Source organism: Barbus barbus (genome assembly GCF_936440315.1).
Source record: "Barbus barbus genome assembly, chromosome: 31".
In the NCBI taxonomy this organism is placed as follows: Eukaryota; Metazoa; Chordata; class Actinopteri; order Cypriniformes; family Cyprinidae; genus Barbus; species Barbus barbus.
In genome coordinates, this window is record NC_136759.1 from 28,596,113 (window position 1) to 28,609,327 (window position 13,215).

Here is a 13,215-nt window from a genome sequence, read left to right on the forward strand (position 1 = left end):
CTCTTTTATCTGTCCCTCGCTCCCGTTTGAAAACCAAGGGTGACAGAGCCTTTTCAGTTAATGCCCCTCGTCTATGGAACCAGTTACCTCTAGAATGCCGCCTTGCACCTTCCATTACCAGTTTTAAATCAAGATTGAAAACATATCTTTTTTCCTTAGCATTTTAATTTCAATTTTATTGATGTTTTATTGGTTGTCTTGTTTGCTCCTTTTTTGTTTTCTTTTTTCATTTTAATTTCTGTTACATTGTTAAGCACTTTGGATAGCTTTGCTATGTTTAAATGTGCTATATAAATAAAATTTACTTACTTACTTACTTACTTGCAGTTCCGCCAAAACTGATCAACGATGTTTCTTGCGTCACCTCGTACTTCAGCTTCTCATTAAATCTTCTGACCAACATAATGCTCTCTAGAATCTGAAGCGCCCGCCCCCTTACTCTGTAGCTGCGGCTGAGATTGGTCACTTGTTCACAGGATTGGTGTTTCCTGTACGGTGAATGACAAGTAGTGCACTATATAGGGGATAGGGAACGATTCAGAGAGTGTAAATATGTGATTTTGTTTACTACATATAATGAGGCACGCCTCGTGCTTATGGTGATTGCATCCTCTTTATATGAACACATGAACAATCTCTAGAACGGTCACTTCATGAAAATACTATCGTCACATGTACAAACAGAAACTGAAAGGGCTTCACAGCAACCCGTTAAAGTTTGAATAAACTTAAAAATTATTTCATAAATTCATTAGAGATGCTTTTAATTAATACAAATTTATGTATGTAGCCATTAAAATTGGATCTAGAAAATTATTGGAAAACAGAATTTGGTAAAAAAAATAATAATTTGAGAGAAAAGTCATTTGTTAAACTTTTAATAAATCTGTTAAATTGTGTAAGTTTTATGGTTTCAATTAATTAGACATGCTATTTTTTTTTTCTCGAAGTCTAGAAAAATTATTAAAATGGAAAAAAACAACAAATGAAAGTGATTTTAATAGAGCCCTGCACTAGGTTTGCAGATGTTTACAGAGAAAATCTAGGCATCCGTCGTCCACTGAATGACTATCACACACTACCAGACTCTTTAAAGCAGTTCAAGCACAAGTCTTGTTTTTGTGAGGCGTTGAGGGGATGATTGCAGCAGAGCAGTGTATGGTCCTCGTGACAGCTTTGTGTTTTCTGTGCGTTCCCAGTGTGCGTCCTCCTAAGAAGAGCTGGAAGAAGATCTATAACCTGTCAGGAGGAGAGAAGACGCTCAGCTCTCTGGCGCTGGTGTTTGCGCTGCATCACTTCAAGCCCACGCCGCTCTACTTCATGGACGAGATCGATGCTGCCCTCGACTTCAAGAACGTCTCCATCGTGGCCTGCTACATATACGTAAGTACACTCGCCTGCCTCCTTTCCTGTGGTTGGGCTCTTAACACTAGCATGACGTGACCAGGCATCTTCTCTATAGTGAACACAGAACTGTTGCTCAGCATTAGATGTCTTATGGGATGTCACCGCAGCCAGGGTACGGGTGGCCTACCCTTTATTATTCAATACTCAATTAAATATACTAGTGGAAATCTGTTAGTCAGCGTAAATGCATTAGCATTTAGTAGGCCTGGTCGATAAAATGTAGGGCCCTATGAAATCACTTTTATTTTTTCACTATTAATTTTTCTGGACTCTTTTTGAAGTGAAGTGACATACTGTGTCAATTTAAATTGTATTAAACAAAATATTAATTTTATAAATTTTTGTTTGTTTGTCTCCAATTGGGTTAATCTAAAAATACAGTGATTGAATTGAAACTTTGTTTTTTTTCTATAGCTCGTTTAAAAAAAAAAAATGTATAAAAATATAAATTATTGATCCCAAACAAAATGAAACATTATATAGTCCATACTTTTTATTTTATTTTTTGCTATATCTCCCAGCTCTAGCATGTAGTGGTCATGCCAGTGTTTCCTGATGTTTTGCCTGTATTCCCCACCTACTGACCTTTATTGCCGTCATGAACGCTATTGTGCTTTACACATGGTTGTGACGGTTAAGGGCACACAGAGTGAAAAAAACATAAAACATCCTTAACAATTTTGTGCAGTCTCCTCAAGCCAATTAATAGCTTTATGTGAGGAACACAAGGACATTTAAGATGTTAAATTTAAGTTTAACAGAAACTACAGTGCCTTTAGGCCCCCTTCACTTTTTCAATTTAGTTATGATAAACAGTAAATAATATACAATTGTGTGATATGTTTACTTGAACTTTAACATTCTTGTATAAATGTATTTTTGTCAGTGTAACTCTCTCTTCGTGGGTGAGCAAAATAATATATTTTCATCATTTAAATGTTGTTTTGAAACCACTGCAGCGGTCATTTAACGTTAGTGATTTAAATTCTACATCTATTTACATAGTCCGGTCACTTTTAATGAGCTTAATTTTAATGAACTCCAGTGTTTCTTAAATGTTCATCCCTACATAAACCCAGACAAAACTCAGTTCAGTTTAATCCTGAAGAGTACACCAAATTTACAGGGGAGTCATTGCTGATGTTAAGTTCATGAAAACTAGCGTCAGTTATAGAGGAAATCAGTACAATGCTTTTCTGTTTTTGCCCCTAATTCTAACGTTTGCTGAACTTTCCCACATTATTGCAGGAGCAAACCAAGAACGCTCAGTTCATCATCATCTCCCTGAGGAACAACATGTTTGAGATGGCCGACCGTCTCATCGGCATCTATAAGACACACAACACCACGAAGAACGTGGCCATCAACCCCAAAACCATCGTCCTGCGTGAGATCGAGACGGCATGAAGAGGGCAAATACTGTCAATCACTCGTTTGTTCTGACGGTTTGTCTGTTCCTCACTTCTCTCGCCGTCTCTAAACCTCTTATACGTCTCATTCATTCTGTGCTCGTTCTCTTTTATTGTTTTAAATGTTTTATACTACATAGTAACACATGGAATATTATCATGCTTTTACTGCACTGCAGTTGAGTATTTTAAATAAACATTAAATTTGGCGTTTTGAGTTTTGTTATACTTCTGTCTAAACTAAAGCACAATAATGTTCAGCCTCTCGTTTGAGTTTACGTGATGAACAGCCAGAAGAAAGCATTGGTCCAGAACAGTGCTGTTTCTGAGAGCTTTATTCATCTTCAGCTCTAAAACTGTTCAATGAAATGAATCTGAAAGAGCAAAAGGATTTATTCAGTAAGTATAAGTGCAAATAGTGTTTCAGTAATCATTTGTAGTAGAAACAATTAGACAGACATATAAAGTTCTTACAATTAAGATGAAAAGTAGGTCCCAAAAGATTAATTGAGACATCTGATATTGTGCTCATCTAGTCAGTTTGGTCCATATATCTACAAGCCCAATGACTGCATCTGAAATCACTACTATATAGTAGGTGAGAAACAGGAAGAAGCTTGTCTGAATTCACAGTACTCCTAAAAGAGCAGGCAGAAAGTACTTGGAAGACCTGCTACTTCCAGTGAGATTCTGAAGTGAATGCAGTACATCCAGATAACATTCATACTATATAGTATGTACTCTTTTCAATGATTTATTCAGAAATGACCTACTCGAGTATGCAGTTTCGGACGCAGTCAATGTCTGCAGTGCCATCTGTGGAGCAGTGGGAAGATGGCATCATGGGTAATAGTTAATTTGTACTGCAGTTTTAGACTCATTTTTAGTAACAGACTTTTATAAACCACATGATTTAAAATAACACATTCTTCAGAACTGAAAAACACTGGTTGTCTGAACGGCAGATGTTAAAGGGGTCAGACATGGATCCTGATGACGATTACATGAGTGTTTTGTAATCCATGCGCAATTTAATGCAATGTTCACGAAGCAACTGTTGTTAAAATTGATGTTATCTGTATTAGATCAGACTGCAACTGCATCACAAAGCTTCATAATGCTTTGTCTATAAATAATGGTTTTATATTTATGGATGTTTTCAAAACACTCACGCAATGCTTTTTCCTTATCCAATGATGTTAGGTGTTATTGATGTTTTTGTGCACACAACTTTAGCATATGTACGTGAATGTTACAATAGCACAGGCATGCCAGGCCCCCTGTAAATGATGAGCATTATCAAAGATGAACTGCAGTGTTTGTACATAATCGGTCTCATTCTTGAATGAGCAAACAAACCCGTTTGACCCAGAAATGCCTTCAGCTCGTGTTTCACCGGCTGAATATCTGCATCATCTCCAGCACTGAACACTAGTGCAGTGTTTTGAGAAAGCGGAGCAGATGCTGGTAGGTGTTTTCTCCAAAACTTGAAATAAACGCGTTTAATTTGGTGTTGATGTTCTGTAGCAGACAGCAGAAGAACGTCCCCATCTCATGGAGCGGCTGGGTGAGTTCACTTGAAACATTTTCCACTGCATGAAAGAGACCAGGAAGCCCCAGAGCGCTTCCACACACTGAATGTAAACACAGTGCTGTGAGGACCAGCATGAGCAGCAGCAGCAGCACGACTGCTGGAGGTGAAGGAAGACGCCGGAGCCGAGCTCCATCAGCAGCCTGAGCACCGGCCTTCGAGCAGCTGTGTGTATGGCATGAGATTTGAGGAACAGGAGCGTCTCTCAGACCTCTGATGGTCACGTCAGACCAGTGCTCCTCGAAGAAGCGCTCCGCTCGCGGAGCTAGGTGAAGGCTGGGGACCTCGGGCAGCGGTGTCTGGATCAGAGCGTTCACGCGCTCCCTCAGCTGATGCACCGTCTCCAGATACGCCAGCGGACACTCCTCACTCTCCACGCTGGAGCTGAGCGACATCAGCTCGCTGTGCTCCTCCTGCATGTCCTTCACCTGTCAACGAGAATCTGATGACTTGTGCTCTGCTTTTTTAGGATAAGCTGGATGCTTTATGGTGGGACATTTGGTGCTGAACTGACCACTTCTACTAGTGAGCAAGCTCGGCCTATCCAAACTTCTCCTCGACTAACCCCAACTTAATTAGTGAAATAATACAGAAATCCAATTCTTCTTCATGCCTGGTTGACCCTGCACCAACATTCCTTTTGAAACACTGAACCTCTGTCATTTCTGCTTCAATTTCACATCTTGTAAACATGTCTCTTATCTTTGCCACTGTTCCAGCTTCACTCAAACCTGCTGCTGTTACTGCTATTCTTAGGAGCCAAATCTGGACCCAACTGGCCCAATCTCAAAACCTACAGTTTGTTGAAAAATCACAGAAAAGGTTGTCACCACTCAACTGCAGTCATTTCTGGCTCTCAATGATCATTTTGATATATTTCAGTCAGGTTTTTGCTCTCAACACTGTACTGAAACTGCTATAGTAAGGGTTATAAACAAACCCCTTTCTGGTGACCCGGGCAATCTTTCCATACTCGTATTACTCGATCTCAGCTCAGCTTTGGATGCTGTCTGTCATAAACTATTACTCATGCGCCTTTCACATATTGGCATCTCAGGAGCCAAACAGACGATACTACATCACCATGCATAACTATAAATCTCCCTCTGTCCCTCTATTAGTTATTTTCATCATGCCCCTCAGACAGATTATTCTCTCAGGGTTTTCAGTACCACTGCTATGTCGACGGTATTCAGATATACACTGCTTACCGACCTGATTCTGTTCATCTGACTGCATCAACGAGTTAAAGACCCGGCTCAACTCCAATTCTCTGTTTGAACTTGACAAAAACAGAAATCTTACTTGTCAGTCCCCCACCTGCAACAAAACACCTTGAAGATGCATCAATTATTCCATCTGCCAACGTCAAAAACTTCGTGTCATTCTTGACTCGTCACTGAACCTAGATGCTTATATTATCGTCAGCCTAAAACATGCTGAATCATTATGCATTTATCACATCTCGCCTCGATTACTGTAAAGATCTTTTTTATCTATTTATTTTTATATTTTTTGGACTACCATCTCCCATCTGCAATATATTCAAAATGCTGCTGTGAGAATGTGAACTTGCACTGAATGGTCTGCTCGTGTCACTCCTATTCTATTTTACCTGTGTCCTCTCGTATTATGAAATTCAAGTGCTTGCCAGCTGATGAGCGGGAAGGGAATAAAATAGCCCAGGGCTCAATGCTAAGGATTTTTTCAGTGGTTCAAATTACTTGCCCCGTTTATATTTTCACTAGCCTTGCCACAAATAAATAAAATAGTTGCTGTTTTATCTGTCACCTTGTATTCTAATAAATAAACTTATGACACCAATATTTTAGATACCAATACAATTTTACAAATCTTGATTTCAATTTTAATACCACAGCAAAAACCACTGGCCTAAATAATATAAAGGTCAAACAAATTGCAGTAGCAAAAATTAAATATATAGCACAAAGATAGAAAATGAAATTCAAGTTAGATACAGAAAAGTTTTAATTCTTTATTTGACAGGGACAATAGACAGTCCCTCAGAAACACATTCATATAAAATGCAATAGGATTCCTATATTGTGTGCATCATGAACAGTGATCTTGCTCTGCCTGATATGCTCATTTCTCTTGCATCCGTCTTCGGCGTCTCTGGCCTCTGTTAATGGCCATTTACATACTAATTATTATAATAAGGGAATATTTACAAACAAATGGCATTTGGGAAATTGACTGCAGTGCAGTTTGTGTGCAAGCACAGAAGAGAAGATGCTTTAAATAAAACCAAAAATGGCAGTCGAAAGGATGCATGTACTCCACTGTAAAAATTCAATATAGAGACGGGTATTTTTATACTTTTGTATGCATTTTCCCATTCAGCCTAAAGAAATACGCAGCGAGAAACTCAATTCAGGGCTCGCACGAGCGTGTCAGAGTCACTGTCTTCACACAGAACACAGCGCTCGAGTACTGGATGGAGGTGGCAAACAAAAGTCCCTGATAGTCCATGACCTGGACAAAAAAATATCAAATTTCCTGACTTTCAATGTCTGGAATAAACCTTTTAAAATTCCATGATATTCCAGAAAGTCCATGACCCGTGGGAACCCTGGTTATGGATCCTAAACTTTGGAACGCCTTGCCCCTGTCTCTGGACAATAACCACACTGCAGGAACTTAACTCAAAGCCTACAGTCAAACCAAGATGCATTCAGACACCTTCAGCATTTCTCACATTATCACAGTTTATTTGCTATAGTTTAGGAAATGGTAATAAAATATGACAAGAACTCAAGAGTTTCATTTTATCAGAACAAATTCATCTTGATCATGTCAGATAACTGATAGAAAGGTATGTAACAAAACATGGTCAGGTCAAAGTGATTGAATACTTTTTAATCCCATATTTTAGTGGTAGTCCACAGTATGAAGAATTTTCAGGTATAATATGCCACAGTTTAGTTTATTTTGCTCTCCTCACTGACATAAATGAACTATAGTGTGCTGCACCCATAGTACAAAAATATCTGGTGTCTGAATCATTTTTGGTTTGTATATCTGTTCAACCAATACTACTGGTCACAATGTTTTTTCTTAAACTGTTATGTTCTTGGCAAATGTCTATTGTCCGTTAATGTATGAAGTGATTGTTTATTTGCTATTGTCAGTGTGAAGTGTCCTTGAGATTGGGAGAGGCGCTATATAAATGAAACATTATTATTATTACCTGCCGGATGAGCGGCTCGTAAGCGTGGGCCAGCAGGACGCTCGCCCGGTCCAGAGCCTCGGTGAACTGCTCCTCCTTCTGGGCCAGCATGAGGTCAAGGCCCTGGAAGAAGCGTGACACGACCTCGCGGTCGCTCTGAAGCAGAGCCTGGCTCCGGACCTTCTCCTGCTGCAGGCGCTCGGCCAGACCACACAGCTCCTCCCAGCGCTGGCCCCTCAGCCCCTCCGTCAGCCGGCCCTGGGCCCCGCGCTCCTTCTCGAAGGCTGACTGGAGGTCATCGATGGCGTGGCCCCGGTGCTGGCCCACGGTCAGGCAGAAGCCACAGATGAGCTTGCGGTCCTGGACACAGAGTGACCACCACCAAACAAACCAAACAACAGTTTGTGTGGGACATGTTACCAACACTAAAACATAACCTAAAGCTGTTATATGTGACCCTGGAGCACAAAACCAGTCATAAGCATCAAATTTTTTAAATTCAATTGATGAATGGTTTGTTATGATCGGACAATATTTGTCTGAGACACAACTATTAGAAAATCTGGAATCTGAGGGAGCAAAAAAATCTAAATATTGAGAAAATCTCCTTTAAAGTTGTTCAAATGAAGTTCTTAGCAATGCATATTACTAATCAGAAATTTTGATGTAAATTTACTAAATATCTTTATGGAACATGATCTTAATATCCTAATGATTTTTGTCATAAAAGAGAAATGTATAATTTTGATCCATACAATGTATTGTTGTCTATTGCTACAGATATACCTGTGTTACTCATGACTGCTTTTGTGCTGCAGGGTCAGATATGTGAACACATCGCTCTGTAAAAACCTTTAGGAACAGGAATAAACATGTAAAGTGCTACTGAAGAGGAGATTTATGGCTCCGTGTAGGAGAAAAATCTCGTTTTGAGAAAATGGCCTTTAAAAATATGTACTGTAATTGAAGAATATTGACACAAACAGATAAAGTGCTATAAAAGAAACATTTAGAAGTGTGTTTTGGATGTTTTCTTTCCACTAGTCTGAGAAGAAAACTTATGAAAAAACAAAATGCCCAAAATCTCAAACTTGACAGGTGCATGAAAACAGTGTGTTTGCCTGCAGTGTCTCCCCTTAATTTGACCTATAAACCAAGGGACTGATGAAAACATGGGACGTATTCTCAATATGTGTGGGACGAGGCAGAGCGTGCCGGTGGTCACTGCACCTGGACGCAGTAGACGTTGAGCGGCTGGCGCGGGTGCTCGGGGCAGGCCGGGGAGCGGGGGTGGCCGTCGCTCTGGTACTTCTCCACGATGGCCCGCAGGCAGACGTTGACCGGCAGCGCGTCCAGGCCGTTGGTGGGCAGCTCCGTCACGCTCCGGCAGCTGGGGCACTTGAGCGGGAGACGCAGCGGGCGCCAGATGGAGAAGCTGACGGAGGCCTGCAGCACGCTCTCCAGACAGCTCCTGCAGAAGGTGTGCGAGCAGGGCAGCACTCTCGGGTCCGAGAACAGCCCGAAGCACACCGAACACGTCAGGTCCTCCTCCAGATCATCCATCGCCGGACAAACAGCTGGAGGCCTGCCCTGCAAACAGATGTGCAGATGGCCATCCTTTATAAAGATGTGAGTGGTTTATATTCAGAAACAGCGGATGGGCTGCCCATCAATCATTCATAAAGGTTTACACATTAGTTTTTTTCAAATGTATGTTTGGTTGTTGAACAGTTGGCTTGTTTGTTCCAGGCCTTGATTTGGGATAGCTCACCCAAAAAAACTTTTTTTTTGCTCTTGTTCGTCTTCAAAAGAGTTATTTTTAATGAACCCTAAGGCTTCCCTCCATTGAGATTCACTACCCAAATGTTTGGCTGTGTTTCACTCGGCCTGCTTCACAATCGCTTTCATTAAAAATACTTTCATCGTGTTTGAAGACGAATGCAAGTCTGACACAAGGATGAGTAAACGATGGCAGAAGTTTGATTTGGGCTGAACTATCCCTTTAACTGGTTTCTGCTGTTGTTGTAGACATTAGTCGGGACATAAAGCAGTTAAAATGAGGATTAAATGGATGGTTCACCCCAAAATGAAAAATACCCAAGGTTCAGTTAGTGAGGGTAAATGATGACGTGCAGTGGATTAAACAGCTGATTGTGATTGGCCAAGCATGCTCTGACCTGTCCTGTATTTGTAGTGAAGGCTGTATAGTGCACACTAAGATGAAACAGGAACTAGAGTGAATTATTAAAGTGAGTACTCGCTCACACACAAATATATCACATTACAACATTGTTACATATTCATAAGGTTCTTGTTTTTGTGTGTCTTGTGTAAGCAAAAGACGACTTTCTAAAATAAAAAACACCGTGATAATAATTAACTGTAGTGAAAAATGACAACTTACCCCGGTCTCTTCTACTCGAGAGCATGACACAACAGATCATTCTTAATAACATTAACACGAGCTAAATATCAATAAAGTAAAGCATAAGTCGGTGTGCGTAACATATTGACGAATAATAAAGTGACAGAACTAAAGTTCTTCAAACACCATCGAGAACACGAGGAAACATTAAACACAGATTAGGACTCGCAATATTCACAAATATATTAAAGTGCAGAAATAAGCGCTACTGACCGTCAGAAGAGTCCAGCTGCGCATGCGCCAACTCACTACTGTCCACCAATCACATCTCTGCATTCAACCCGTCTCCAGTGCTACACTTGTTGCGTCTTAAGACGAGGAATGTGATTGGCGGAAAGTTGTTGTTGAAACTCGCATGTCCGTTATAACTGTGTGTGTGTGTGTGTGTGTGTGTGTGTGTGTGTGTGTGTGTGTGTGTGTGTGTGTGTGTGTGTGCATGTTTATGTGGTTTATGAGGACACAAATTTGAATTACTGCTGTGCTTTTGGGAAATGCCAACACCTGTTGATGCTTTATTTTTCGTTAATTTAGTGACTGTTTTTTATTGAATAAATAGCAGGGGTTATGTTTGTTTTTCTGAGCTATTGGATATGCTGAGGAATTGAGATAAATCAGGAAGATTACTTACAAAGCAGTCTTTTGTGGTAGTAATGGTTCTACCATACTTGTAACAAGGAGTAGAATTTACAGTTTTAGCTATATGGAGTTTACACAAGACTAGATAATGATCTGAGATATCATCGCTTTGCTGCAGAATTTCAACACCACTAACATCAATTCCATGTGACAGTATTACATCTAGAGTATGATTTCGACAATGAGTAGGTCCTGAAACGTGTTGTCTAACCCCAATAGAGTTCAGAATGTCTATGAATGCTGATCCCAACGAATCTCTTTCATTATCGACATGGATATTAAAATCACCAACAATTAAGACTTTATCTGCAGCCAGCACTAACTCAAATAGAAAATCAGCAAATTCTTTAATAAAGTCTGTGTGGTGCCCTGTGGCCTGTATACAGTAGCCAGTACAAACATCACAGGGGATTTATCACTAACACGTGTTTCTCTAGATAACGTTATACACAGCACCATAACTTCAAACGAGTTATACTTAAAGCCTGCCCTCCGAGAAATACTGAGAATATTGCTATAAACTGTAGCAACACCTCCCCCTTTACCTTTTGGATGTGGCTCATTTTTATAGCAGTGATCTTGGGGGTGGACTCATTTAAAGTAATGTATTCATCTGGTTTTAGCCATGTTTCTGTCAAACAGAGCATCTCTTTTCAACAGGTCAGGTCTGCCCCAAAAACTCGTCCAATTGTCTATAAAACCTGTTATTCTGCAGGCACCACTTAGACATCCAGCCACTGAGTGACAGCAGTCTGCTATGAATCTCATCACCCCGGTAAGCAGGGAGCGGACCAGAGCATATTACAGTGTCTGACATCGTACTTGCAAGTTCACACACCTCTTTAACATTATTTTCAGTGATCTCCGACTGGCGAAGTGGAACATCATTAGCGCCGATGTGAATAACAATCTTACTGAATTTATGTTTAGCATTAGCCAGCACTTTTAAATTTGCCAAGATGTCAGGCGCTCTGCTCCCGGTAAACAATGGACTATGGTGACTGGTGTCTCTATTTTCACGTTCTGTACAATAGAATCGCCAATAACCAGAACGCTTTCATCAGGTTTCTCAGTGGGTGCTTCACTGAGTGGGGAGAACCTGTTTGATGTTTTGATCGGAAAGGAAGAGTGGTGTTTTGACCCGTGACTATGCCGCCTCACAGTCACCCAGCTGCCCTGCTGCACGGGCTCAACCAGAACCGAACAATAGGGGTGGTCCCAATACCATTTTTTGAGCTTCGAGTATTCGGTAGTGATCAACATCGAATATTCGAAGCTTCGGTGGGAGGGGGCTGAATATATTCTTATCTCTAATAAAGGCAGGAATCTCTCTGTGTGTGTCTGTCTGTTGCATTTTTATGTCGAGAACCGTTCATCCAACTGCTGGGGACGCAAGGGAGTGCAAAGTCGCATTTTTGTGTAATGTGGATACAGGCAAGTCGCGACACTTTCAGAATGAATAAAACTTTAATAAATGACAGAACAGCACAAGCCGAAAGCCGGGCGCTACATGCGGCCCGGGCAGGGTTTATATTATTTAAGAACGAACACTGCACTATAAACAGGTCTGTTAGAGCAATACTTTAAATAAGGTATAGCCCAACATTTATCAAACAAACAAATAACTCCCAAATTAGCAGCACAATAAGGCGCCATAAAGGGTAGGCTATTTAAATAAAAGAACGAAAAATGAATTAACGAAGTTCAACGAATTGTAATAAATAAAGAACACGGCAGCAGCATACTTTCAATAAAATCACACATTTTAATTAACGAACAGTTTAAATAAAATTAAATGAATTCCCTTATAGAATAAAAACATTTTAATAGTCTAAATAAAATAAACAAAATATTCTTTACAAAGTAAAACTTTTAAATAAATCACTCCCCAAATCGGATATTAGCAGCACATTTTTTAAAATAAGGTAGCCTAACATTTTTCCAACAAAATCGCTCTTAAATCAGAAATTAGCAGCAGAGTAACATCGACACCATAAAAGGTATGCTAGTTAAATAAAAGAACAACAAATAAATTAACAAAGTTCAACAAACTGTAATAAATAAATGACAAGGTAGCATTATTTAGTGTTTAAATAAAATAAAAAAAATCCCTTATACAATAAAACAAAATGTAATGGGCTAAATAAAATAAGCTAACGTTAGTTCATATTTCAATAAACGAACAATTTTACAAATCAAACTTTCAAATAAATAAAATCAGGTTGCAAGCTGAAGCTAGAAAAGCTACCAATTTAGCTACACTCTTTTCAAGTTGTGTGCAAGAAAGATGAGCTTGTCTACATTTTCGGGCAAAAGCGAACTTCGGGTCTTATTAACAATGTAGCCAGCTTTTGAAAAAATGCGCTCTGATGGAGTTGAAGTGGCCGGAACGCAAAGGAGGTGTTTGGCTGCAAATGCCAGTTTAGGGTAGCGGTCACTATTTTGCTTCCACCATGCAAGCGGGCCCGACTGTACTTTTGTAGCGTCTTTTAAATATTGCTCCATCTCTTTTTTTGCGCCGTCTCCATGTTCTTCTTCCTCTTCGTCATCGGACTCC

At 40.0% G+C, this 13,215-nt stretch overlaps 2 protein-coding genes across 2 annotated transcripts in view; one reads left to right on the forward strand and one right to left on the reverse strand.

Moving 5' to 3' along the window:
- Positions 1-3,025, forward strand: part of LOC306850994 (structural maintenance of chromosomes protein 4-like) — a 34,804-nt gene extending 31,779 nt beyond the window's left edge. Inside the window, exons 23-24 of the mRNA XM_079386993.1 lie at positions 1,200-1,383; positions 2,656-3,025. Coding sequence (XP_079243119.1) covers positions 1,200-1,383; positions 2,656-2,814 — 343 coding nt within the window. The 3' untranslated portion in view covers positions 2,815-3,025. The remainder of the gene's footprint in view (positions 1-1,199; positions 1,384-2,655) is intronic.
- A 109-nt stretch (positions 3,026-3,134) lies between these two features.
- On the reverse strand, positions 3,135-10,288 carry LOC306850995 (tripartite motif-containing protein 59-like). The gene is made up of 4 exons (XM_079386994.1): positions 10,236-10,288; positions 8,828-9,187; positions 7,619-7,957; positions 3,135-4,835 (listed from the first exon to the last, which is right to left on the reverse strand). The coding sequence occupies exons 1-4, from the start codon at positions 10,257-10,259 to the stop codon at positions 4,248-4,250; spliced, it is 1,311 nt and encodes a 436-aa protein (XP_079243120.1). The 5' UTR covers positions 10,260-10,288; the 3' UTR covers positions 3,135-4,247.
- Positions 10,289-13,215: the final 2,927 nt, after the last annotated feature.